Source organism: Neofelis nebulosa, chromosome 1 (assembly GCF_028018385.1).
Source record: "Neofelis nebulosa isolate mNeoNeb1 chromosome 1, mNeoNeb1.pri, whole genome shotgun sequence".
NCBI lineage: Eukaryota > Metazoa > Chordata > Mammalia > Carnivora > Felidae > Neofelis > Neofelis nebulosa.
The window spans coordinates 76,208,906-76,233,790 of NC_080782.1; the positions used below are offsets into that span (position 1 = coordinate 76,208,906).

Genomic DNA, 24,885 nt, shown 5'->3' on the forward strand with positions numbered 1-24,885 from the left:
TTTATTTATTTTTGACAGACAGTGCATATGCAGGAGGGCAGAGAGAGACATAGAGAGAGAAGGAGACAGAGAATCCCAAGTGGGCTACACACTGTCAGTGCGGAACCTGACGTGGGGCTCAAACTCATGAACCACGACCTGAGTCCAAATCAAGAGACGGTCACTTAACCGACTAAGCTACCCAGGTGCCCCAGTATTTTTAAAAGGTGGTTAAAAACCAAAAAGAGTATGCATCAAGCGACCACATGTGACCGGCAAAGCCTAAAATTTACTATCTGGTCTTCTACAGAAAAAGTTTGTTAGTCCCTGAAATAAAGTACTACATAGAACTGATTATTAGTTAACTATGGAAATTCTCAAAAATACAGATAAATGTCACAAACACGACATAGGGCACAAGAAGCCAAACATAAAAGAAAACCTAATCTAATGTAAGAAACTTAGAAAACAGCCAAAACTGAGACCATAGTAGTTAGGGATGATTACTTATCCAAATAAGTATTCTTGATATAAGAAGACTATAAAAAAAAGAGCACTATTAAGTCAGGATAGTAATTATTTCTAGGAGTTTGGGAAGGAGTTGCAATTGAGAAGGGGCACAAAGGGATCAGAGGTGTCTCAATGTTCTATTTCTCCATCTGGATGGGGACTATAGGAGTATTTGCTTTATTTAAAAAAAAAAAAAATTAATGTTTATTTTTGACACAGAGAGAGAGGCAGCATGAGCAGGACAGGGACAGAAAGAGAGGGAGACAAAGAATCCTAAGCAGGCTCCAGGCTCTGAGCCATCAGCACAGAGCCTGACACCGGGCTAGAACCCACGAACTGTGAGATCATGACCTGAGCTGAAGTCAGACGCTTAACCGAAGTCAGGCGCTTAACCGACTGAGCCACCCAGGCGCTCTTAGGAGTACTGCTTTATAATACAATAGGCTCTAAGTTTTTGTTTTATATACTTTTCTGTGTGTGCATATTTCACAATGTAGAAGAGTTTGCTAAGACCCACCTTTTCATAATCTTCAGCCGTAAAATCTCTATCTTTCTGAAGTATTTCATGAAGTCTTGCTTTCACACGTTGCTGGCAACTGCTCAAAGAGTCACTATCACTATCCAAAAGACCATTCATATTCGCACTTTTTACCATCTGAACAAGAATGGGTGTAAGCTCTCCTTCTAGAGCTAAGAGCCCCTAAACATATTAAATAAAGCCAACACAAATTCAAAAATTAGTATGCAAATTAATGAAAAGTATCATAATTATTTTGTTACATGCTGAATTTCATAAGGAATAAGCTAACTATTTGCAATGAATAAACTTTATTAATAATACAACCTATCACAATTTCAGGGCTTGAGCTGGAAATTTCAAATTCGGAATGTTTAAATATTGCCTTAGCAAAAATCCTTTAAAATGTGGTATTAGATGAAATTTCTAGTAATTCTGAAAAACATTTATTTATACCTTTGCAAAAGCAGCTGCAGTCATCTGGACTCGTCCTTCATCAGAGGCATATATTTTGAGGTCATGTCGGTAGGTACTATGTAATCTAAGTAAACCACAACCAGGAAATCCTGCATAATCTCCTGAAAATAAATACTCAAATCACTTAAGCTATATTTTTGTCTCAGTGTATTTCTATAAATATTTAGTAACATCTCAAAATAAGTGAAGATTTGAAAAAACAATGCATAAACTTAACCAAATTAAAGAAACTCCAAGATTTACCTTGACCTCCAGGATACATACACCTGAAAGCTCTTCCAAGTTCTTCAGCCTGGACCCTGCCTGCAGGAGTTAGTTCTCCTCCCCATTTTAGAACCAAAAGTAAGGATGGTTCTTCTCTTCGGCTGTCTAAGATATATGTTAATGAATAAAAGCAAATAAATGTCAAGTTTGTTTCTTTTAAAGAGGCGTGTTTCAAGATTAATTTTTCCTTTATTTTCTCTTCTGTAGCGGAAAATAGCTTTTATGTAAATTATTTTGTTCCTTTGAACATATCTATCTTTGTATGCTTTTGATTCTGTAGGGAACAACCCTTGTTCTACCTGTTAAAATCTTACTCTAATTTCATAATCTCTTCCTCACTTTAGGAAGAAAGCTCTTTCCTAGTTTTCTGAAAGGAAGCGATGTTTCCACCTTCCCTGCTCTCATAGTGATATGACAGCAATAGTATTTGTCCAATATATTTAATTTAGTTGTCCCAGCTGTTACATTAAGAGCTCCTTCACCACAGCATCGAGATCTTATCTTTATATCAAGAGGCTCGCATAAAAGGTAATGTTAGCCGAAGTGAAGATGTATACATTTTTACAAAGAGGAATCAATGATTTGCATAATTTTTTGAAAGATGTGAGAGAGCCTAAAACTTACTATAATTTAAACTTATGAATGAGATATACAATAAAATGTAGCCAAGAGCAGCTTTTTAAATTTGGAATTGTGAGGGCACCTGGGTGGCTCGGTCGGTTAAGCGTCCAACTTTGGCTCAGGTCATGATCTCACGGTCCGTGAGTTCGAGCCCCGCATCGGGCTCTGTGCTGACAGCTCAGAGCCTGGAGCCTGTTTCAGATTCTGTGTCTCCCTCTCTCTCTGCCCCTCCCCTGTTCATGCTGTCTCTGTCTCAAAAATAAATAAACATTAAAAAAAAAAAAAATTAAATTTGGAATTGTGTAATCTTTTTCTGTTCCCGACCAAAATTTTTTCTCAGATATTCCATAAGCGAATGAATTTCTGTACCTAATTTATATGCCCTTTATGTCCTAAGATCTGCATTAGGCTACAGAAAAGAGGTAATTTAAAAATGAGCAATATAAGTGCTAAAAAACTTAATGATGATTCATGAAAAGTGATAGGAATCAACTTTGTGCTAGGGGTAGTACCTTGTAGTTGTATGTGCTTCATCATGCAGGCTAATATTAATTTATGGAAGGACAATTAATTAACAGACTTTTTCAATCATAGTTATATACAGAATATTTTTGATTACAAACATTAAAGTATAGGAAATTAATCTGTATTGCTACCAATCACAAAGTGTGACACAGTAGCAATGTCAAATTTTAAAATAAATATATGAAGATCAATATAAACAAACCTGTGTTCACATTTAAGATAATCACTACTTCAATTTATGCCACTATAAATAATGCCATTTTGGATATCCCCACAGGCCAATCTTTCCCTGAATATTTGATCACTTCCTTGGGATAAATCCTTATAAGTAGAATTAAGATCATAGCATATGAAAGATGACTGGGTGGCTCAGTTGGTTAAGCATCAGACTCTTGATTTCGGCTTAGGTCATGATCTCATGATTTGTGAGTTTGAGCTCCACATGGGGCTCAGCACTGTCAGTGCAGAGCCTGCTTGGGATTCTCTCTCTCTCTCTCTCTCTCTCTCTCTCTCTCTCTCTCTCCCTCCCTCCCTCCCTCCCTCCCTCCCTCCCTCTCTCTCTCCCTCCCTCCCTTCCCCTCTTACACACTGTAAAAATAAATAAATGAACTTAAAAAAAAGGTAAAAGCATATTTGAAGTTTCTTATATTGCCAAATTACCTTTCAAAGGGCTACATCAATTTATACTCCTACCAACAGACTGAAATCCACTCATACTATATTCTCATCAACATTCTTTAATAATGATTTGACAAAATAAGAAAACACTCTGCTAGTGAGATAGGCAAAAGTAATTATTACTATTATTATAACTGTTTTATTGGCATCATCTACATTTCTTCATGAAATGGTTTCTACAATTTCTGCCCATTATTATTATTTTTTTAATGCTTATTTATTTATTTTTGAGACAGAGAGAGGTGGAGGGAGGGAGGGAGGGAGGGAGGGGGGGAGAGAGAGAGAGAGAGAGAGAGTGAGCACAAGCAGGGGAGGGATAGAGAGAAAGGGAGACAAAGAATCCAAAGTGGGCTGCAGGCTCTGAGCTGTCAGCGCAGGGCCCAATGCGGGGCCAAACCCACAAACTATGAGATCATAACCTGAGCCTAAGTCAGATGCTCAATTGACCCAACCAGGTCAACCAGGCACCCCTCTGCCCATTTTTACTTTAAAACATAAATGAATTTTTGAGTTTTATGCTGACTGCTTTTAGGAGAATGACCTTATTTAAATGCTTTATTCAGACTTAATTGGTGGAGGAAATTAACTAATTAGAAACATGATTATTGGTATTCTTTCAAATAGTCTTTTTGTACTTTTTGAGCTTTCTTCCTGAATACTCTGCCCTCTTCTACCAAAAGAGGAAGAAAGGGACCGATTAAGTAACATTTAGTTATAAGGTTTCTGAAACAATCCCAGAGTAAATGGGGAGTCCTACAGTTTTTAAAATAAAATAGATCCTTTCCTTAAAGGGCAAACTATCCTTTATTTATTATTTAAAAAAATTTTTTTTAATGTTTTTATTTATTTTTGAGAGAGAGAGACAGACAGCATGTGAGCAGGGGAGGGGCAGACAGAGACAGGAAGACACAGGTATCTGAAGTGGCTCCAAGCTCTGAGCTGTCAGCACAGAGCCTGAGGCGGGGCTCGAACTCACAACACGTGAGATCATGACCTGAGCCTAAATCAGACGCTTAACTGAGCCACCCACCCAGGAGCCCCAATCTATCCTCTATTTAAAGGATAGAAAGCAAAGTTGACAAAACTCCACTTTAATTTTCCTTTATTCAGCATGTCAGCTCCTTAACTGTTACAAAGGAGAGGGTACAAAGGCAGTACAATGAGTAATAAGTCTCTACATATAATTAAAACACAATAGGCATTAATAGTGATATACCTTCCTCTTCACTAGATGTTTTAGGACAACCATGAGGGAGATAAGTTAGTTGGACTTTACGATTTATTCCAGAAAAATGGCCATACCTGAAAAACAAAATGGCAAGCGGAATGAACAATTTTCAGTAAGTGTTCAATGAAACCTCTTAAAGAGAAACTAAAATCCATCTAGAGAAAAATTAAATCTACATATTAATGCCCTCCTCTGTTTTTAATTAATTGTTGAATTCTTTAAAATACTGTAGCAGAAAGTCTGTACCATAGGTAGTCATTCTAATCACATTAGAAAGGAAAACAAAAAAGTTTCTCTACAAAAGTTAGACAATTTTGAAGAGATGACAAAGTATAGAAACATATAAAACAGAAATGTATGGCCATTTAAAAAATTAAGGAAATAAGATTCTAGGTGGCCAAGTGTAAAGCTTCCAATAGTAATAATGGTGTTATCAATTTCACTTGACTAAAGCATAGTTCAAAATTGTTTTTTACTTAAACAACATTTAATCTGTGCTCAAGTTAGACATGTTGCTTTCATCCTAAGTGGTACTTCATAAAAGATCCAAATGTTTCTCATCAAAATTAAAAGTAAAACTAAAACAAGAAACTTCAACACAACAATCTATTTTCTCACTGGTGCAAATAAAAGTCTCACTAGACTTTCGCTAATTTCTCTTCAGCTTCAGCACTAAAGTGGAAAACGATCAAACTGTGAAGGCAACATAACATAGAAAGTCATACATTATAAAAGAACACTGTTATCAAATTTAGTTATCAAAATTAAGGGTTTCAGAAATATTCTCACATTTCTAATACGGTCTTAAGTTGTTCAAGTTTTGACTTGTTTTCTTCAATTTCAGAATCATTATTTTGCCCCAGCTCCATAAGAAGTTGTCGGGCAATGTCCAGCACTTCCTATAAAATAATAAAGAACTGAATTTTTATGTAACTTTGCCATTAGCAATTTATAACCAACAAGCAGTCAAATGCACTTGCCTGTAATTGTTTTGGCTTTTTGAGTTTTAATTTCCCAGATTTATATCCATCACACTTTTCAAAAAGATCGAAAAATCTTATTAAAACAAAAGAGCACAGTTAGTCCTTTGCAATAATTAATATTACTACCATATACTTAACATAAATCAATTATAAATGAAGACATGGGACTTGGTCTATGGATTTCAAATACTGTATGTCCTCTTTCACTATAGAAGGTTGCTCATCTACTGTCAGTGACAAAACTTGGTATTCTCCTAACCACGGCAAGCTAATAATCACTATAGATTATTTTTAAAAGTTTTCTCATGATGGAAACTGAATATATGATTGTAAAATTGCATATCATATTCTCTGAAGTCACTGCATATATATACATATAAAAAATGTTTCAACACATATTTATTGGCTCAAGTTTTAAATTTTTATTATTTCCAAATCAAATAGTGAATAGAAATAACAAACTTTTATTCTACCAAGTTTTTTCTACAAGGTTGAGAGGTTAAAGGACTCAGAGAAAGCAATGTGAGAGAATAACAAACCAAGATTAAACATCTTAGGATGTTTACACTTTTACAATAAACGAAAGGTGGGTCAGATGGATGATAATTTACGGATATTGCCATCATAATTTTCAGATGCTAATATATACAATTACTTTAAATGGATTTTGTCTCCATCCAGTGGTTTAAATTAATGGCCAAGAAATGGGAAAACAGTTTTCCTATATGATGTATTGATCAAAATAGCTAATCACCTATCAGAAATCTTAAATTATCTCCTAAGTGTTAAATTATTCCCCTTAAAACATACTTTTGATGCCTCACTTCCATTTTCATTTTTTGTTTTGGTGTTCGATCCCCATGACGTATTACAGCTATGACACATCTGAGTTCCATCCTAAAATATAATAAAAGTTCTCAATTTTCTAACAAAGATTTGTGTTATATAATTCAGACTCACACAACATCTCATTTCTTTAGAGCCATCTTTTACCATTTCAAAAAGTTTCCTATGAAGATAGTACTTGTAACAACTAGTCAATTTTATCAAATCCAATCTTAAAAAGATTTTAAGAAGCTGGAGGGGGAGTGATATTAAGCTATATATCAGCTTCTTCTCTAGAGATGACTATGCTAACTTTGGAATAAAAGTAAACGAATGACAATCCCGGAACTTCATAAAATACTTGGTCTGTAGCAGAGATCATTACAGACTGAGATTTCATTAAATCAAAGCAAAATAAAGCTTTACTTGATAGCTGCTATATTTATTTTGCCCTTGTAAGAAGAACAAGTACTTCAAACTCAAATTATTAGAAGATAAAACTGTCTTAGAAAGAATGCTAGGGTATAATTTAGTGTTTGCCAAACTACAGGCCACAGAACACAACCCTGCAGGATTTTAATAAGTTACCTAAAAATTTTTATGTTAAATAGTTTGAGAATACTGGTTTAAAACAAAATTAAATATTTGTGTTTCTCCATCCCAACCAGCCCTTCGCAGAATATTTAACATGCTAATGTAAATGTCTAACTTGTAAATATGAAGCATTTGGTCAACCCACCTGAGTAGCAGGTGAGTTTCAAGCAGTAATTTTCACTAGAATATTATAAAACAGTTTCGCAATACTGGCCTAATTAATTTACCTCAAGATAAAACTGTATATTTTTTCTTTATACAATAAGAGAATAAAAGCTGTACAGCCACTGACTATGAACCTTTAAGTGACATACCTGTTGGTACCTCCTTTATTTTTGTGACTTAATTCAATAGTTCTATAGTTACACAAGCATTTTTCAGGATTTTATTTAATTTTTTTTCAGATTTTATTTTTAACAATACAAAAGAGTTTTGGTCTAGGTGGACCCTTGCAAAAGCATATAATCTATTTTTCCATCTGCAAAGTGAATTATATGAAAACATACAAAGTGTCCAATGATCATTTAGAAATTTAATCTTTATTGTAATAGCAGAGACTGATGTACAAAACCCAAGGAATTTCTAAATGAAAATATTCAAACTTACATAGTTCCAGATGTAGTTGGTACAATTGGGATATCTTCAGCTTCTAAGGGTATTGACCAGGGGATATGAAATTGTGGAGCAAGCTCTCGCATTACAATATTGCTTTGATACAAAAATAAAAAGATAAGAATTAATTTATTTTAAGGCAAACCTCAGTACTTAATGACTAATGATATAATCAATGAAATTAAAGTCAAACTAGTGATTCTGTGATGACAGCACACAAAAATTAACTCAAAGAATCAATCCTGATAAAGAAAAACTAGATTAGCAGTTCTAAACTGGTATATCAGAATACCCTAAAGAGATGCCATGAATTTGGAATTATTAATTATTTACGTTAGTTTTAAAATATAAGTCACATTGGATTCAAATAAATCACTATAACTGCATCATATGCACTTATAGATACAATCTGAAAACCAAGATTGGCTCCTCTTTATGGCTACGGATCATTTCTTACAAGTTTATTGATCACTTTTGAAGTTACTCTAAATACTGTGGCTCTTTTTTAATAAATTTCTATTATATTTTCCTAATAGGGTTAAAAACAGAAAACATGTTAAGTAATTATAAAACATTTTTTTGTTTTGCTTAAATTTAGCACTTATTCATGCTAAAATTTAGTAAGCTCCCCTAAATTTCACCTTAAGGGTTAAAGGGTTAAGTTCACCAATCTTTAAAATATTCTATAAAAGCTGACTCCAATTAGGACAATACATTTGTCCAATACAATTAGGACAATACACAATAATAAATAATTATTTATTATTTATAAATAAATATTTATTTATATTTATTTGAGTGAGGGAGAGAGAGTGCATGCATGAGTGGGTGAAAGGGGCAGAAGGAGAGAGAGAGTGAATATCCTAAGGAGACTCCAAGCTAAGCATCACATGAGGCTGGATCCCACCAACCTGGGATCTTGACCTAAACTGAAATCAAGAGTGAGATGGTCAACCGACAGAGCCACCCAAGTGCCCCATGACAACACATTTTAAAATGTAAGTTTCTTAAGGCTCTGTCATATGTACTTTGAAATGGTTCAAAAATATTTGTCTTATGAATCTTCTAAATCAAACTATAAGAAAATAGGTCAAAGAATATAAAAATGGTATTTCTACATGCAGTAATTTCTTTTGGATTCACTAATAATCTCATGGGATTATGTTTAACTGACATATGCTTGTAGAAAGCAGTATCATTCAAAAGAACCCTGAATTCCAAATATTTCTATTTTACCCTGGTTACTTATTTCATGAATATTCATTCTGTACCTTAAAGTAAGAGAATTAAACCTTTTCAATTATGTATCAAAATCTTGAGGGACAAAGTAACCTAACAAATTAGCTGTTTTGATTAACAATCACTGTAATAATCACGGTATATATTTGTGAATCTATGAAGTTAAATATCTTTAAAACTTCATCTATATTGGCCCTAAATTAATCTGCCTTTGACAACCTGAAGTATAATTCAAGATTTGTCATGGTTCTTTGGAGATGTCATTTTGTGAACATTTGTTTTTACTCTAGAGTGCTTACAAGATTCTGATCGTTTGATGCATTTACAATTATTTGGTTTCTGAATACCTACTATGCATTAGCTATAACAAAGGTATAGAAGAAAAAGATAAAAAATTCTTACCCAAGTATTTTTGCACAATCATCATAATACTTCATGGAATTTTTCACAAAACTGAAGCCATTGACATCACAGACATAGGACTGTCCATTGGCCCGTAACAAATCAAAACCACAAACTGTTTGCTATTTAAAATAAATTGTAAGCTTTAAAGTTACATTTGATTTAGGATTCACAATGTTCTAGTCTTATTACAACATATCAAATTTTATAAATGCCTAAAAATGTACTACTGCATCTTAGTTTACTTCATAGTAAGTGATGAAATTACTCATCTGTAACCTGAGTATTGTGAAAATATGTCAAACATACTATATGATTGTTTTAGTTCCACACCATGAAGTAAATATGGAACAAAAATGCTTCAGGGACTAGAGAGGCCAAAAAATAACCTACTGTATCAAGAAGTTCTTCAAGTAATATTTAATTAAAAAGAGTAAAAAAAATTTTAAAGGCTTTGTAAAATTTTGTGACAGTAGAAATTATATCACTTTAATCCAAAGCATAAAGGAAAACATAAAGAAAAAATAGTTTTGAAGATATGTCCCAGAGAAAATGTCCAATTATCCCTATGAATCTTTTTTTAAAGAAAGATTTTATTTTTATGTAATCTTTACACCCACTGTGGGGTTTAAGCTCACAACCCTGAGATTAAGAGTTGCAGGTTCTACAAACTGAGCCAACCAGGTGCCCTTCATTCTGAATCTTTTAAAACTTGACAACTATATACTTGTGAGCACTTGAAATAAATTAAATACATTTTATTTGGGAGAAGAAAACCATTGCAAGGTATAAATTTCCTACTCAGGCTCCAAGAATTTTCTAACTTCTGCATTTTACATTCAAATCATGACACATTAGCATAAATATGATTTTAAGTCATGTCTTTTAGAATCCTGGTATTACGAAGTTAAGACAATTCATACAAAGCTATTAAAATATACTTACAGGATAATATTCCTTCCATAAAAGTGACTTCAAATTATTAAGACATAAAGTATTATTTAATAACCAGTAACACATCCTAGTCTTTACATTATAACTCAAGACAAGACTTCAAAAAGGTGAAGTTTATCCTTTGTTAGATGCAAGTTGTACTACTTCTATTTAAATCTTTACCATACATTACTGGAAACCTAATGATGTAGACTGAGGGAACTAGTCAAATGTTAGAAGTAAAAAGTTTTCTTTAAGGAATGTTATTTGTATTGCTTTCAAAAACACATTTTATCATATACAATAAATAGGCTAAAGGATGTATTACCAAGGCTAGAAGACTACCAAGACTACCAAGACTACAAGACTACCAAGGCTAGAAGACCTTTTTTATTCAAGAAAACAATCACGTATCAATTCTGAGTAAATAGTACTTGCAACCAGTTGTTTTAAGCATGTTAAATAATACCTCTAAACACTGGATAATGCTACTGTTTTAGTTAAGTTTTCCTCCATGATTTTAATTTCTGAATAAATTGACAAAATTTCCTTTTATATAACAGATAAAATAGAAACAAAGGCCTTCATTTATTATATATTTTTATTAGTGGCGCTATAAGAATCCCCTGAAAAGTATATAAACCATTTAAATGTATCATTTTTATTTTCTCAGCTTACTTCTCCCACTAAATGCCCAAATAACATTTCTTTTACTCAAAAAAGACATTGGAATTTCTTTGACAGGGGCCTGTATGGCCTTTAAAACATCTTACCTTAAAAGCAAGGCAGACTTTCCAAGCAATTAATTTCTCACGTGCATTCAGAATAACAGGGTATCTAACTTCTTTTCCCTCACTATCTCGTTCCACCTTGCCATCGAGGGCTGGAGATTTTCGAGCCTCAGCATGAGCATAATCTGGACCCACTGTATAAACCTTTCATTAAAGTTAAAATATATAAAAAAATTTATATTATTTAAAATGTATTTTAAAAAACAGCAAACAACCTAAAGAAAAATAATAAAACTTTACTTCAGTCTCCAGACTATTCATTTCACACCTCTTTCTATTTCACATGCCAAAATTTTCAATACAATGGAAAAGGTTATAAACAATAACATGGCAAAAAAATGGTAAAGTGAAGTTCTGTTCTTTTTTTTTTTTTTTTTTTTTAAATTTTTTTTTTCAACGTTTTTTATTTATTTTTGGGACAGAGAGAGACAGAGCATGAACGGGGGAGGGGCAGAGAGAGAGGGAGACACAGAATCGGAAACAGGCTCCAGGCTCCGAGCCATCGGCCCAGAGCCTGACGCGGGGCTCGAACTCACGGACCGCGAGATCGTGACCTGGCTGAAGTCGGATGCTTAACCGACTGCGCCACCCAGGCGCCCCAATGAAGTTCTGTTCTTTACAGAGACTGATTATGCTGAGCATTATGAGGGAATACTAGGTTGTATATGAGGTGATCTTTTTCAAATTGTTTTAAGTTTAACAAAGGAGAGGTACAAGTTAATTATAAAAACATAAAAGAAAGTAATGGCCAAAAGGAAGATTAAAAAATGGGGGTGGTGGTGAGGGACAGCATAGAATGAAAAGCAGATAAGAAAGAGAACAGCACCCCAAGCACAGGTAATTAACACAGAGGCCAGAGGTGTTAAAGAGCATGATGTATTCAGATAAGAGTAAATTATTTAGTATAGTTTATACTGTAAGAAATAAGGTTGATAGAAGACAGACTAAAACATTCTGTATGCCACACTTAAGAACCTGATTATTATCCTCTGGTCAACAAAAATCCCTAAGAGAATTTTAAAGGAGAGGCTCATGATCAGGTTTATATCTTAGACCAAGGTCTAGGTCTTTGTCTGTCACCAAAAGAAGTCAAACATATTTTTACATTATGCTACGGTTGCTGTGGATCTCAAACATCATTTATGCTAATCAATGCTTAGAAACTGGTGGCTATTAGACCTTTACTGCTTTATTATTTAATGTCCTTTTAAAGAAGCATACATTTTATTATATCACCAAGTTGTTTATTAAATATTTTTATAACTGTATTTCAATAAAATTTGTCTCCTTGGCAATCCTATTTAAGCATTTAAGAACATTATTCTAAAAAAGGGTCCATGGCCTTCAGACTGTCAAAGGCATTCATAATACAAAACAGATTAAAAATCTCTAGTCACCAAAAAAAAAAAAAAAAAAAAAGAAGAGAGAGAGATCCAGAATATAGATATAACTAATTAAAGGGTAATCTCTTTTTCTGTTGCCATCTGTAAACTAAATACAAAATTAAAATATACCGTAATCAATCCTACCTTTACGTCAGTACCATCTGTGGGCATAAACTCTTCATATATATATGAGCCTGTTTTTCGTACATTGCTTTCTGGGGAATAAACACTACTTCTACTGCCAATCTGAAAACAAAGATGTCCATGAATATAAAAACTAAATTATTCATCTCATTTTATTAATATAAACTTTCACCATATTTTTCCATCTTAGATATTTCCAAAAAATTTTTTTGGTGCACAAGTATTTAACAACATTTACTATACAGTTGACGCTGTATTATTTTCTACCGTAATTACAATTTATATGTAAGTTAAATAGCATAAATATACAATGAATGGTAAGAATAATGTTTCTTAGATTCAACCATGTTGTTGCATGTAACCTGGTTTGTTCACTTTCTCTACTACAGAATTTTCCACTGTGTACGTACACGGAATTCATTCATTAATGGATATTTCGGTTGTTTTCTAAGCTTTTGTCAGTAGAATAGTTTTGCTTTGAACATTCTTATATGTGTCCCATGTGCAAGAGGGTTTCTAATGTATGTACTACAAGTAGAATTACCAGGTGATAGAATTGCTAGGTGCTCATATTCAACATACAAATATAATACCAAAATCCTTTATGAACTGTTTTAACAATTTAGAGTTCTCTTAGCACATATATTAGTTCCCACTGCTCTACTATAATTGGTATTGTTAGACTTAATATTTGCCACTCTAATGGATATAAAATAGTATCCCACTGAGTTTTTTCTTTGCATTTCCATGATTATAAATGTACACACATTTTAAATCTTAATGTATTATTAAACTATATTGCTAAGAGGCTATATTAACTTGCATTCCTGCCAACAACATGTGGGCTTGTGCTTGTTTTCCAACTACCTCAATCTTTTAGATCTTTGGCAATCCAAAAAGTAATTCAATGTCATTAACTTTTAGACTTCATTTGCGTTTATTTTATTATGGGTGCAATTTTTTTTAAATCTTTAATATTATTTTATTATTATTATTATTTTTAATATATGAAATTTATTGTCAAATTGGTTTCCATACAACACCCAGTGCTCATCCCAAAAGACGCCCTCTTCAATACCCATCACCCACCCTCCCCTCCCTCCCACCCCCCCATCAACCCTCAGTTTGTTCTCAGTTTTTAAGAGTCTCTTATGCTTTGGCTCTCTCCCACTCTAACCTCTTTTTTTTTTTTCTTCCCCTCCCCCATGGGTTTCTGTTAAGTTCCTCAGGATCCACACAAGAGTGAAATCATATGGTATCTGTCTTTCTCTGTATGACTTATTTCACTTAGCATAACACTCTCCAGTTCCATCCATGTTGCTTCAAAGGGTCATATTTCATTCTTTCTCATTGTCATGTAGTACTCCATTGTGTATATAAACCACAATTTCTTTATCCATTTATCAGTTGATGGACATTTAGGGTCTTTCCATAATTTGGCTATTGTTGAGAGTGCTGCTATAAACATTGGGGTACAAGTGCCCCTATGCATCAGTACTCGAGGATCCCTTGGGTAAATTCCTAGCAGTGCTACTGCTGGGTCGTAGGATAGGTCTATTTTTAATTTTGTGAGGAACCTCCAAACTTTTCTAGACCGGCTGCACCAGTTTGCATTCCCACCAACAGTGCAAGAGGGTTCCCGTTTCTCCACATCCTCTTATGGGTGCAATTTTGAGCATACTGTCATGTATGTAAAAATTATTGGTATTATTTTTGTCTATGAATCATCCACCTTGGGGGCTATTTTTCTTCTCTCTCTCTGTTTTAAATAGGCTCCATGCCTAATGTGGGGCTTAAACTCACACCCTGAGTCGCATGCTCTACCAACTGAGCCATCCAGGTGCCCTAAGGTGCCATTTTTCTTTTTTTAACACTTATTTATTATTGAAAGACAGAGAGAGACAGAGCATGAGTAGGGGAGGGGCTGAGAGATGGGGAGATAACAGAATCCAAAGCAGGCTCCAGGCTCTGAGCTGTCAGCACAGAGCCGGATGCGGGGCTCGAACTCACAAACCACAAGATCATGACCTAAGCCTAAGTCGGAGGCTTAACTGATGGAGCCACCAGGTGCCCCAAGGTGCCATTTTTCTTAAATACTGCTGATCTTTACCTGATTTCTCATAGGCCAGATACATAACTGGAAGATGCAAATGAAATCATATAATACTCTTCATACTTTGTACCTAGAAATTTTGCATGCATCGCATTAAAAAATAAAATAATGCCTTGCTTTTCTAACAAAGAAGAGTACCAGTTTTCATTTATTCCTAAATGATACATTCTTAGTCTTAATTCTATTAAATACTTGATTACTTTTAGTAAAATTTGCACAACGTATGAAGAACAGTATTCCCTGGGATAACAAAGGTTTACCTTCCGAAAAAGTCTTTGACTCCCACCACCAGCAGATGTTGGGTAGTAAATGTAAACATTATGATCCTCTGCACTGACTGGCTTTTCTACAAATGGCTTTTGAAAAACTTCACCATTTACTTCTACATGATCTTCACCTTCAATCAGATTGCACTCTAAAAGTCAAACAGAACATCAGGAAAAATTACATACTGTATATTATCTGGAAATAGTATTATTATTGAAGTTTTTACTACAATGGAGATTACAAAGAAAAGTAAGCTTGGATAATATATGTTTTGATTTTAGTTAAAACTATTTATGCAAACAACATACATCAACATCTATGATCTATGACATTAAAAACTATAGTTTTTCTTCAAAATCTTATGAACCTGTCATTTCACCTTACCAATCCACAGAATACAAAGTTAGATAGGAAATGACACCAACAAGAAAGACTGAGAAATAATTTTAGAACGCTATCATCTTCTGAAAAATGTAAGGGATCATTTGTATCACAGATACCATAAAACATGAAATTATTCAGATTACTAAAGTAACCTATACAAAGTAAGCAAGCAATCTAATTAGGAAGTTATTTTTTTACCTCTAGACAAATGAGGGAAGTTCCCTGTTACAGATAATAAATGCTATATTTTGTTTTTAATAAAAGTTGCTTTTAGATACAATAAAATCATCAGAATTCCCTAAAATACTCTTATCAGAATATTAAATCTTAATGCAGATAAACATTTATCTTGGTTTTTTTAAGACTGCTATATATAACTTACATGTTATGATTTAGATAACCAGAAAAATGAAGCAAAGGGTGCTTTAAGACATTAGTATATAATAATACTCCAAAGTTCCTAGTCATCAGAAATTTAATCACAGCATTCTAGTGTGAAGTTTCTAATGCTTAATTCAAGAGTAACAGATAAATCACTTGTTTACACTAATCAATACAAATTTACTAAGCACATAATTTAAAAATTCTTCTTTACATTTCCCAAATAGATGTCAAATGCAAACCAAAGAAAAGTAGGATATATAACTCTTAAATTATTACTGGGTCTTTTAGCTTATAGTGCTACACTTCAACTGAACATAATACTTAATTGGTTCATTTCTTTAAAAAAAAGTAAACAAAATACTATGAATTCTTCAAATTCCTTCTACTTAATTATAGAAGGGAAGTGGCTCAAAAGTATGTTGAGTGACAAAAGGCAGCTTGCTCAAAATCTCTTACTCTTACCTTTGGGATTATTTGGGTCACGGTTCAAAATTGCGTAACGTGGAAGTAAAATACCTTCAGCCTGAAGAATACTGTATACTTCTCTCCTGAAAAAAAGGGAAAACATCCTTTATTGTTTTATTCTATTTCACGAGTACATTATTACTATTGTATTACTAAAAAGGCATGGATATCAAGCCTTATTTTTTAAACAAAAATTTGTCATTTAAAGTATTGAAAAAATATGTATTCAAAGGAAATATTATGCAATATTAAAACAAAAATGTCTGCACAATACTTTATGTGGCATATTAAAATACTAACATTTAAAATTGGGAATGTAAATGCATAAAAAGAAATGGTCAAATAAAGTTGCTATAAGCAATGACAGAGTATTACCTAACCATTAAAAACTTTATACCTAAAGAATATTTAATGGCATGGGAAAATGTTCATTGTATTGTAAGAGAAAAGTGACCCTGTGTAAAATGTGAGTGCATGTACATATTGCTTTCTATATGAAAAAAATATGACAGATATGGTGGCAGGGTAAAATCCTTCCTTGATGCTTTTATTTTCCAAATTTCTTAAAGTAAATATGCATTTTCATATATATGCATATAATATATAAGCATGCATTAATATGGAAATCTAGGAAAAATGTTTTAAAGTTTTAGATATCAATAATGTCACTATCTGGAAGAACAGAATACCAGAAACAAAAAACCATAAGGCCTTATAGTTTATAAAGTATTTTCATACATATAATCTCATATTGTAATGTTCACATAAAGGAAAATCAAATGTTGGTGAAATCATAAGGGAAGCCATCAGAGTGAAACATCAAACAATATAAATAAATGTATTTGCATTTTACAGTTTCTCTTGGAAACCCATGCTTTTGGCCTGTAAAATGAATGCTAAGATAGTGAGGTATTTTTCAAAACAGTTGCACTTTACCATTAAAAATAATCTAGTATAGTCCTAATTTCATCATCAGTCACCATGACAGAGAAGTTGTTCATAATTTTCAGTGGTTCAGTAGACTCCAGAAATTAAATAAATCTGGTTTAAGTCCTCGTCCCACTATTTGCAGGATTACTTGTGACTTTGGGCAAATCAATTCATCTCCCTAATTTGCAAGATTCTTCATCTACAAAATTGGGTATAAATACCTATTCTTAAGTATTATTTAGAGGATACCAAAATTAACGTATATGAAAACAACTGATGCCATATCAGCTTACAGTCTATACTAAATAAATGTTAATTTTCCTTCCCTTATTCAGCCATCTCCATCACTCACCTATCTTGTATGAGATACTGCATATTCAAGTCATTGATTACAAATGGATTCCTGAGTTTTGCATAGGCAACTGCTTTGTCCAGTGGAAATCCTAAGAACACATATTATTAACATATTCTGTACAATCTCAAGATAAGTTGACATCTATAACTCTATCAATTTGAATTTATGCCATTTCTGATAAAAGGTTAGTTTTATTAATCACTACTTTCCATATAAATCATGGAAAAATAAACACATAAAACTTAACTTGTACTATTAATAAGTCTTATTTTTTCCTAGTTAATTTGATTGATAAGGCACAATAAGCTAGTGGTTATATAACCAAATTTAGACCACTGACACATTAGTCAACACCTGATTATTCAAAGTCAATGATAAAAAGTTAAGATTACCTCATACACAAACAGAAATCTATATATAAATAAATACATCACAATCACTTGGTGATTTTTAAAATATATTTAACTCTTTTTCTCACTTTTAAAATTTGATATCTATAAATTGTTGATAATTCAAAGAATTTACACATCTTTAAAATAGTAAAACAAAAGTTAATTCTCTTGCAAAGATATGCTCTATATATTAATATAAAGTATATGAGTAGAATCATACTTGCTGTTACTTGGTCAACGTTAAGATGTCAGAAATTAACTCAAAAATGACTAGACTTTGGTAAAATTACTAATTACAAGGAAAATAAATCAAATGGCAGATATAGTAAGAGGTCTAAAGTATCTAAAGCATTTTAATGATTCTACTATGCTGTCTGTATTGATGCTAAAAGCTCCAGTTTTATCCATCAATACCTATTACTTAGAGATGGTAAGGCAGTATTCCCTAGAGGTTAATATAACAGGGTCCAAAGTCCTGGCTCCATCTTTCATTAGCTACGTGATCTCGGGCAAATTTACCTAAAATCTCTCAGCCCCTGATTCACAACTATAAATGGGTATTTTAACAGTCTTACCTAGGAGTTTTTGGAGGAACTCCATCAAGGAGTATACATAAAACACTTAGCACAGTACCTGACATAATAAGCTCCTAATAAATATTATTATTCCTTAAATGAAAATATTTTAATGAATATCTAATTGAAGAAACAGAGTAAAAATCATTAGGTATGCATAACTTTAGAATTTAACTATAGCATACTATAGTATACCTGTGAAGACGCTGTGTTTTGTAGCATTATCGGAACGGTTGGAGAAGTTAAGTACTAAGGCATACTGAAGTTAAAAAAAACTAAACAAAAAACCATAGTCAGTTAAAAAAGACTTATTCCTAAATTCCTTTTAGTTTTTAAAATGTAATGAAAGTACTCTATACCTAGAATCACTTGGCCACAAATTACAAACCCTTCTACTTTTGTAAAGACTCTCAGAAGAATTCATCACTTATCATAAAGGTATCTCAAGGTCTATGATTTCATGTTTCCTAACAGAACTCAGCATATAGGAACCCTTATTCAGTTCCCTGCTTTTGTTGTTGTTGTGGTTAAAGAGGACATTTCCCTTACCAAGAGACAGCATATGGGATATCACCTTGGAGAGCACCTAGTTTTTACAAGCAAATAAATAGCTCTGTAGGAAGATCCATGTAGTAGTAAGGGAAGAAACCTTACCCTCAAAGATAAGCTAATTTTCATATTCTCTGAAATAAAGGACTTCAGTTTATAAAGAAGACCAGGGCCTTGGCTTCTCTATAGGCTATAGGAGCACAAGAAGTCTCAAACATGCTCCACCCCTTTCTGGCTGAAGACGTTTCTTGAATACCTAAGTAAAGTGAAACTTTAACACAGCTAGAGATTACATATTTTGGTAACAAGTTTGCTTTAATGTGAATTCATTTATAACTGAGTACATATATTTTAAATTATAGTTCTTAGCAAGAAATACATTTAAATCACAGATAACTGGGTAATAAAAATTTCAGATGTTCACTAATAATTTTGATTAGTGGGTTTTACTATGAAGGCATACTTTACCATCAAGTAATACTGAAGTTTAATTATATTTCACTTTGGTTTATAAAAGAAACCGAGTAAAGTCTAAAATTCAAATATTAAGCGCCTCAGAAATAAAATATAAAAATGTATATGAGGAAACATCATTTTCTATATGACAAAAGCATAGACCTTAAAATATTCAATAATTCAAGACTTCATTCTAAATAACTTAGAGTAACAAAGATATACTTTCAAAGAATTCATCAACCTATTTTTCACTATTTTTAATAGTGAAAACCAGAGACTAATTGTTAAGATACTGGCTAAATATGTTATAGTATATCCTCATGATGACAAGCTAAGATGTCATTAAAAATCAGGTCTCTGAAGAATGTAATGAAAGGAAAATAAACCTCGATATAGTTAATGGAAAATTAAATATAAAATTACATATACACTGTAATAGTAAATTTGTTTTTAAAAAATATACAGAGGAAAAATGGCTGAAAAGAAATATATCAAAATGTTAGCAATACTGATCTGTGAGAGTGGGTAAGTTTAATTTTATTTTTCTATTTTATCTAATAATCTACAATTAGTATGTATTGGTTTTATTATAAGAGCATAAAAGTAGTTCCCACCCCATTCTTTAATACCTTTAGAATGGAAAGAAATAAGACAATCACATAAAGGCCAGTTTTCTACTGGTTCATTCAAAATAACATCTTCTTCAAATACTACTACTGTGATATATTTAAATAAGGAGATCCGTTCAAGAATTTCCTTCATTGGTTTGGATTTGGATTTCTTTGCCATCGAACATATTCCAACCACAATCTGTCTTTCCGGTGGCTAAAACAGAAGGAAAACAAAACAAAAAAATCGGGTTGACTCGACACGAACTGCAAAGTAGAGCTATTTTAAATCTTGTTCAGAAGTAGATGAGGGATGTGATTAATACAAATGACACACTAACCAAAAAAGGCATTTTTCAAAATTACATTGTTATTATAATAAATAACAAATAGTTGTTTACAAAGGTTTGGAAAAAATTCTAAAACAATACACTTTCAGGACATCGTTACTATTTTCATTCTGATTCTAAACTTAAATACTCCTTTTTTCACTGTCTTCAACACTTGTTGTTCTCCTTACAAAAGAAAGGGGAAAATAAGGGCCAAAACTTATCTAATCCAAGTAAAAAGACCAATGAGAGTGAGATAAAGAATTCTCTTGCCTAAAATAAGATGTTCTGACTACAAAGCTGTACTACAGTGTTGAACTATTTTTTGGAGACTGAGCTTGAATAGGAGTTGGTCACCAATGACAACTTGGAAGAAAATTTTGGAGAACGCCAAACTGCTAACAGAGGTGTCAATGCTCTTTGAAGCTCCTATCTTTATACGCAATATTCCCATTAATGGTGTTGCTCATCTCTGGCACCCCTACTATAGCTCAAAGGCCATGGTTCATCCTGAAACTAAAAAAAGGAGGAGACAGAAATAATTTATGAGCAGCTCACAGGTTTACAAAACCACTCAAGATTCATTCTGAGGTCTCTGCATTTAAATAGTTAATAATTTATCAAATAAATAAAGTTGTGTCTAGTTTTTCTTTTTAGTTCTCCCCTTCCATATTTTATATATTTCAGATGACAATATAATCCGTGCTCAAGTGTTTTACTAGACTCTCTCTTATAAATCTAAAAATAAAATAGGATAACATCAGATTTAAATTGCTATTCTTTATGCCTAAAATTAGATTTCCTCATTGCCTCTTCTAACTCATAAAATCTAGAGGTCAAATTGGTATTGAATTTGATTGTAAATCCTAACCTTCCCAGGATTTGCTGTCTTTCCACCTTGATTATCCACTTTTATGTTCCCTTATTCAATTATTTCCTGATCAAAAGCCTCTATCCAGCTCATGATGTTCCTAATGAATATTTCCCTAGCCAACAAAAGTACTCAAGCTAAACCATCAACAAAACAAAAAAGGCAACCTACTGAATGGGAGGAGATACTTGCAAATGATATATCTATTAAGGGGTCAACTTCTAAAATATACAAAGAACTCCTACAACTCAACATCAAAAAAACCCAAATAATCCAATTAAAAAATGAACAGAGGACCTTAGTCGGACATTTCTCCAAAGAAGACATACAGATGGGCAAAAGATTCATGAAAAGATGGTCGACAACACTAATCATCAGGAAAATGTAAATCAAAACCACAATGACACATCACCTCGCACTTGTCAAAATAGCTAGTATCAAAAAGACAAGACATAACAAGAGTTGGCAAGGATGTGGAGAAAAAGGAATCCTCATGCACCATTGGTGGGAATGTAAACTGGAGCAACCACTGTAGAAAACAGTATGGAGGTTCCTCAAAAACTTAAAAATAGAAATACCATATTACCTATTAATCCTACTTCCGGGTATTTACTAAGAAAATAAAAACACTAATTCAAAAAGATATGTTTACTGCATCATTATTTACAACAGCCAAGATATGGAAGCAATCTAAGTGTCCATCCATAAATGGATACACGTGATATATATTATATATATTACACATACCATATATAGTGTATACATAACGTATATATGTGTATATATACATATATATAGATATAGAATATATATACATGTATGTATATGTATACATATATATCTGGCATAAAAAAGAATGAAGGGGTGCCTGGGAGGCTCAGCTGGTTGAGCATCTAACTTCGACTCAGGTCTTGATCTTGCGGTTTGTGAGTTTGAGCCCCACATCAGGCTCATTGGTATCAGCCTGGAGCCTGCTTTGGCTTCTCTGTCCCCCTTTCTCTGCCCCTCCCCTGCTTGTGCTCTTTCTCTGTATCTCAAAAATAAACCTTAAAAAAAAAAAAAAAAAAGAAAAAGAATGAAATCTTGCCATTCACAATAACATGGATGGACTTATAGGATATTACGCTAAGTGAAACAGAAAAACAAATACCTTATGATTCCACTTACATGTGGAATCTAAAAACTGAAAGAAATAAAAAAAAAAAAAACCATCTAGACTCAAACACAGAGAACAAACTGGTGGCTCTCAGTGGGAAAGGGAGGTGCAAGGATGGGTGAAACACGTGAAGGGGATTAAGAGGTACAGACTTCCAGTTATAAAATAGAGAAGTTAAAGGGATGAAAAGTACAGCATAGGGCATACAAAGTAGAAACTTTGTATAGTGACAGATGGTAACTACACTTATCATGGTGAGCATTCTGTAATGTATACAATTGCTGAATCACCATGTTGTACACATGAAACTAATGTCAATTATATTTCAGTAAAAACAGCATTCAACCTAACACTTCCTACTGTTTTACAGATTAAAAGGCTACTTTTACTTTATTTTATTTACTTCTATTTTATTTAATATTAAAATGTTAAATTTTGTTTATTACAGATCTATTTAATATCTACTCATTGGCTGAGATCAACTAGAAACTTCCAAGTTTAAAATGCACAAATAAAGCTGCATTATTAAGACAAAATCACAGAATTTTCCTATCAGGTAAAATTACGTGATAGCATGTAATTACTTTTTAAACAGATCTAAATTACTTTGTCAGATTTAATGTCTAAAATGAAATTCATACCTTTAATCTTAAAAACAGAATGACCTAGAACAAATCATTTTGTTCTATAGGTCAACAATCTATAGGTCAAATGAACCAAATTGAAGCTACTCAAAAGTGACAATTATACATCACAAATGTGAGTTCAATTTAATTAGTACCAATAGTCTAAGAATTAAACTAAAAGTTAAATACACAGAAACTACCTACACTCAAAGTGCTGTGAATCTAACAGGGATTACAGTAACAATGCAGTACATTATGATACATGGAATACAAGTATATGTGTTAAGGTATAGAATGGTACTGAGGAAGAAGTATTCAAGTTTACAAGGAGAAGGGGAAGAATGAATATGAATAATGAGCAGGGTTTTGAAGAATGAAAAACTATTCACAAGGTATCCCTTCCCAGAAAAGGGCATTCTATACAGATAAAGGAATATACCCAACAGCGAAGAGGCATGGCACAACATAGAATAACACGTGAAAAGCAAAAATTTGATACTGCTAAAACATAAAAGGTAGAAGGGAAGAGAGACAAATAGAGTTCTGGATATAAGGGACAGAAGTCCTTATCTGGAAAAAGTGGACTTGATGGTCAGTGACATTCACAGTGTGTTCAGATGTACTCTAGTGAAAAGGGATAGCAGTACTTGAAGCAGAGTCAATAGCACTTCCTAGTTTAAGTCAGCCAGAGAAGGTCTGCTTTCCTGTTTTACTTATTGGATTTCTAGACAATACTTCAGATGAAGAAAAGCACTGCTCGTAAGAGAAGCTTGAAAATCATCTTTCCTGGGCTGAGGATGAGGGGTGGGTGGGAAAGGTTTCAAGTGAAAGCTGTCTGATTCACATTTCAGACACGCATAACTGTACTGGGAAAAGTATTAAATAATTATGAAAAAAGATTTAAAGAATAATCTAATAGCTATTTTTGGTTTGTTTTTAACTACTTTTACCAAGTATAACAGGTTTGAAAACAAAATTCTCTTTCGAACTGGAAATATGAGTGAAAAAAACACAAGTTTGTATCTTGAATCAGTCTTCACAGTAAAGCAATGTCTATGTGTAAAGGGAAAACAAGACAAATGTTGAGCTAATATAGCTATGGTAAAATGAACATAATAAATGGGTGTTATTCCTGAAGATCCACTATGGTTATACATCCTAATAGATCAGATTAAAAAGAAAGTAAGACTGGGGCGCCTGGGTGGCGCAGTCGGTTGAGCGGCCGACTTCAGCCAGGTCACGATCTCGCGTCTGTGAGTTCGAGCCCCGCGTCGGGCTCTGTGCTGACAGCTCGGAGCCTGGAGCCTGTTTCCAATTCTGTGTCTCCCTCTCTCTCTGCCCCTCCCCTGTTCATGCTCTGTGTCTCTCTGTCCCAAAAATAAATAAAAAACATTGAAAAAAAAAAATTTAAAAAAAAAAAAAAAAAAAAAAAAAAAAAAAAAAAAAAGAAAGTAAGACTTACACAGTTACACACCCCTGTGGATACTTGAGGTAGCCTCTCCTAGCCACACAGTTACAGGCTTCTGAATAGTTAATACATAAGGCTATCTGAGTAAAGCACCACTTGTAATGACAACATGACAAACTTAACGAAGCTAAGAAGTCCTTCTTTGTAACTTTAAAATGATTTCCTTCAACTTACTTCTTTCTCTTGACATGTTTTTTAGGTACTTCTACATACAAGAAATCCTTTTGGTTTATGGCCCTATTCTTTTTGC

The 24,885-nt window shown here is 33.0% G+C and overlaps 1 protein-coding gene across 28 annotated transcripts in view; it reads right to left on the reverse strand.

The window, feature by feature from the left end:
* Nucleotides 1-24,885, reverse strand: part of PPIP5K2 (diphosphoinositol pentakisphosphate kinase 2) — a 72,989-nt gene that overhangs the window by 43,737 nt on the left and 4,367 nt on the right. For 23 of the 28 annotated variants that reach the window (XM_058725809.1, XM_058725778.1, XM_058725746.1 and 20 more), the window contains 15 exons: nucleotides 20,207-20,402; nucleotides 17,603-17,693; nucleotides 16,318-16,403; nucleotides 15,081-15,235; nucleotides 12,708-12,809; nucleotides 11,161-11,322; nucleotides 9,455-9,576; nucleotides 7,808-7,909; nucleotides 6,593-6,679; nucleotides 5,780-5,855; nucleotides 5,589-5,698; nucleotides 4,788-4,873; nucleotides 1,727-1,852; nucleotides 1,463-1,584; nucleotides 1,007-1,189 (listed from right to left, as the gene is read on the reverse strand). In XM_058725809.1, coding sequence (XP_058581792.1) covers nucleotides 1,007-1,189; nucleotides 1,463-1,584; nucleotides 1,727-1,852; nucleotides 4,788-4,873; nucleotides 5,589-5,698; nucleotides 5,780-5,855; nucleotides 6,593-6,679; nucleotides 7,808-7,909; nucleotides 9,455-9,576; nucleotides 11,161-11,322; nucleotides 12,708-12,809; nucleotides 15,081-15,235; nucleotides 16,318-16,403; nucleotides 17,603-17,693; nucleotides 20,207-20,402 — 1,806 coding nt within the window. Of the gene's footprint in view, nucleotides 1-1,006; nucleotides 1,190-1,462; nucleotides 1,585-1,726; nucleotides 1,853-4,787; nucleotides 4,874-5,588; nucleotides 5,699-5,775; nucleotides 5,856-6,592; nucleotides 6,680-7,807; nucleotides 7,910-9,454; nucleotides 9,577-11,160; nucleotides 11,323-12,707; nucleotides 12,810-15,080; nucleotides 15,236-16,317; nucleotides 16,404-17,602; nucleotides 17,694-20,206; nucleotides 20,403-24,885 lie in introns of all 28 variants that reach the window. The other 5 variants (XM_058725817.1, XM_058725763.1, XM_058725687.1 and 2 more) reach the window with 2 other exon arrangements.